The following is a 3,891-nucleotide window of genomic DNA, read 5'->3' on the forward strand; positions in this document are numbered from 1 at the left end:
TCTCTCCGATCTCTCTCAAGCTCCTGAAGGTGTGCCCGTAGTTTCCCTCCTCATTTTTTGATAGTACTGCTTTTCTGGATATTTTCTATCAGGGTTTATTGCTTTGATTTTTGAGCTAGACAAGTCGTTTCCGCTATACATCAGTGGATGAATTCATTTATCCAGGTTTAGCTCCTAGGTGCCATCCCACCAGTCAGATACAAAGTCCATCGGTGCATCATCAGCCTTGAGGCAAGGCATGGCTGAAAATAACGATAGTGGGATCGGGCAGATTCCAATGCTCGATGGGTTTGAGAATTCATATGGAGGATTCACTGTGGAGGTGAAGGAGCGTATGGATGCTGATGTGTTTGCCCCCTTGTTCCGAGCTTCAACATCAAGCTGGAAACTACAGGTAAATGAAATTGTATTTCATCGGTCTTGTCAATTTAGTTATTTTTTTTTTCCGATTTGTAAGAATACCGCTCTGTTCTACTCCATTTCTTCTTATTGGGTATCATTTGGTTGCAGGGGAAGAAGGGTGTCTGGCTCAAATTGCCCCGGGAATATTCACATCTTGCTGACATTATAGTGAAGGTACATATTAGAGGTGTCAAAATAAATCCAAAACCAATTCTTTAACAATTTTTTATAGGCCAGATCGTAAATAAGTTGGCTAAAATATTAGAAATGGATTTAAATGGATCCAAAAAAAAAAAAAAAAAAAGAGAGAAAATTTTAAATAAGAATCTAAAGTACTATTATCTTCTCAAATAAGAACCCAAGTGAATATTGTGTCAAATAATGATTTAAAGTGGTCATGATTATTTTAAACAAATGCCTGAATGAGCTATGATTGTTTCAAGTAAATGTTTGACTTCATTGGTTGTCCACCGGTTAAATATTCCAATCGATCAAAGGGCATTTCTACCCATTATAATACTAATTTTAAATTATTTTTTACTCTTTTCTTTTCTTATATCTTTTTGTTTTTTCTCTTTCCGACGAGGGCCAACGGCCTTTCCTTAAGGTGAGGGTCACCTCGCCGGCCAACAACGAGAGCGGCCCTCACTAGATGCGATAAGAAGTTGACACATTAAATATTTATTTGAAAAAATAAATGTATTTCAGGTGAAATTTTCTCAAAAAATAAATATCTAAATATATGGGTCTGCTGGGAATACATCCATTTAAAACCCGTTTCCATTTTACGGTCCATTCCTCTTATAACCCTACAAACTAAACCCCGAAAGGTCAAAATCTCCTTCCTCCTCCCCCTTCTCTCTCTCGCGCTCTCTCTGTCTCTCTCTTCATAGCCAAATACCACCGTTAACATCCCAGCCCAAGGAAAATATGGACGACTCCTTGAACGCTCTTCTTGGATGCATCGACCCCGACCCCTCCGACTTCGGTTGCTCCTTCGCCCTCAACGGGATCCCATCGGCGACATCTTCGAGGCCTCTCCCGCCGGCGACATCGACCTCCTCGAGACTGGCGCCGACGTCAACGCCCGGGGCCGGTGGGCTTGAGCCTCATCAACGGCGTTCGCAGAGACCGGCCTCGTTCCAGGCCACGGGATTTAAATAAATGGGTGGATTTAGGTGGAAATAACCCGTCCACTTGCCGCTTCTGCATTTATATATATTTGTCCCTGGCTAACAAGTAGCTCTGTTCCCCGAGAGATTTACTTCAACTCGACAGGCCATAGTTGTTAAATCTCTTTCTAGCAGAAAGATTGGCAGATTTAGGTATGATAGACGGTTCTAATTTGGCAGGAAGGATTCAAGTACCATCATGCTGAACCAAGTCACTTTATTCTTGTCTGCTGGCTTCCCTTGACCCCTGATACCGTTGCTGTGAATGCTTCACGTAGGATCGGCGTCGGTGCTTTCGTCTTGAATAATAAAAGAGAGGTAACTTCCTGCCTTGCCATTGTCCCATTTCTTGCGCTCGCCCTTTTGAGATTATCTGATAGGAAGATGCAAAGAGATAGAAATGTATCATGTGATCTGTTCATTCGGTAGTTCTTAGAAATTCGGAGTCATAAAAGGATAGATGGGATCAGCAGTAATCTTGCCTGGGAAGAAAACCTCCGCATTCGATGTCCACTGGATTCGTATGCGTGTATGTTGCCATTTTGGATAAGCATAGATGTTGGATTTGTTCACTCTTTCCTTAACAGAACCAGCCTTTGGTGTCAATGCCTTGCTATAATCTTCTGGTTTTACTAGGTTAGCTCTATGACAAGCTGTTTAGTAATGTGACTTCCCATATTAGCGTTTGGACTACGATTACTCTTCTCATTTTGGCAACAATCACATCATTTTCTCTCGGTTTTCTTCTCTGAAGTGATTTAGCCTGTGGGTAACAGCCTTACTCTGTGAAGAGATACGATGCGGTGAAGTTTTATACTCAGTTTTGTTCGGCGTGTGCTTTTGCTCTGCTTTATCTTGTTTTCAGCGTGATTCTACTGCAACTAGACGCACAATGCTTTAAAGAATTTAAAAACATTTCCCCCTTTCTAGGTGCTTGTAGTCCAAGAGCGTAATGGAATGTTCCAAGATACGGGTGTGTGGAAACTCCCCACTGGAGTTCTGAATGAGGTGAGTAGGTTAAAGATATCGGGTGCTACATAAGAAGTATCAATGTGTATTGCAATGGTTTGACTGTGACTCTATCCTCGTAGGGTGACAGTATATGTCATGCAGTTGTCAAGGAAGTTAAGGAAGAGATGGGAGTAAGTGATGAGTTTTATGTCGTGTATAAAACTTAAGTCTCTAAGGCATTTCACTAGAGAATTCCAAGTAAAGCCTTATTCTTTTACGTTGTACAGGTAGACACTAAATTCGTGGAAGTCCTCTGTTTCAGGTAAAGAAAATCCTCAATCTTTAGTATGTTTTGGTCTTCATTTAGATTTCTGCGTTTAGCCTTCTGATGTTCGAATTTGCTTTCGCTTTTCTCACATTCTGTCTCCTATGTTCTATCACAGACAAAGCCATAAATCATTCTTCACCAAATCAGATCTGTTCTTCCTGTGTGTGCTTCAGGCAGAATCTGCTACAACTGAGGAACAGGATGTAGAGATCAAGGCAGCAAAGGTAAATTGCACACTTGCATATTTTCTTGATTTTGCTTGAAGTATGAGGACTTTTTACTAATTAAATCTTTGCTTGGGCTGTCTTGTACGATGCTGGGCATTGTGCTTTAATCTTGCATTCTTGCTCATGTGTGCTAAACAATGAATGTAGTAAAATTTAATGTATAATTTATTAAGCACATCAACGATGAGACTGCACTGGATATCTGTTCAGATCTACCCATTTAGTAGTGGTGTTCAAAGATTGGTTCTTTCCTTGGCGAAATTTATGAACTGAACTGGATATATTTTATTTTGATTATAGTGGATGCCAATTGAGGAGTACGCAGCACAACCTTTTGTCGTTGAAAACAAGCAATTCAATTTCATGGCGAATATATGCTTGGCAAAGGCTGATAATTGCTACCCGGGTTCTGCTGTTTTGGCCACAACTGCTGGGGTGGCAGAAGGACTTCCATCTACTGCAATAACCCCGAAATTGAGGATAACTTGGCAAGTTGTGTGTAATTCCTGGATTGTGATGCGGAATTTCTTCCTTGGACCCAGGCCTACTGGGCCGTGTTGATCCCAACTGCTGATCATGTGGGCCTCTATGTAGGTCCCACAAATTCAGAGGTTAGGGGCTCACTGTTTTTCTCATCTTCAATTCGTAGACTAAAATCTTGTGTTTTGCCTGTGTTGCCAATGTCTGGCCTTTTTCAGCCCTTGGAATAATGTAAAATGATGGTTGGTCTATAGCTCGCCATCAGATATTTGACTCTGGTAAGAATGTTCTCTTGATAGTTCGGCACTAAGAAATGTGACTCTGCTTTTGA

General features: G+C 41.1%; 1 protein-coding gene across 1 annotated transcript; it reads left to right on the forward strand.

Annotated features, from left to right (window-relative positions):
* The first annotated feature begins 263 nt into the window (after positions 1 to 263).
* On the forward strand, positions 264 to 3,891 carry LOC104430529 (nudix hydrolase 2). Its single transcript, XM_018867149.2, has 8 exons — positions 264 to 394; positions 511 to 576; positions 1,755 to 1,892; positions 2,505 to 2,582; positions 2,666 to 2,716; positions 2,813 to 2,847; positions 2,969 to 3,077; positions 3,381 to 3,891. The coding sequence occupies exons 1-8, from the start codon at positions 278 to 280 to the stop codon at positions 3,639 to 3,641; spliced, it is 855 nt and encodes a 284-aa protein (XP_018722694.2). The 5' UTR covers positions 264 to 277; the 3' UTR covers positions 3,642 to 3,891.

The sequence above is a fragment of the Eucalyptus grandis genome, chromosome 8, assembly GCF_016545825.1.
Source record: "Eucalyptus grandis isolate ANBG69807.140 chromosome 8, ASM1654582v1, whole genome shotgun sequence".
Lineage (NCBI taxonomy): Eukaryota > Viridiplantae > Streptophyta > Magnoliopsida > Myrtales > Myrtaceae > Eucalyptus > Eucalyptus grandis.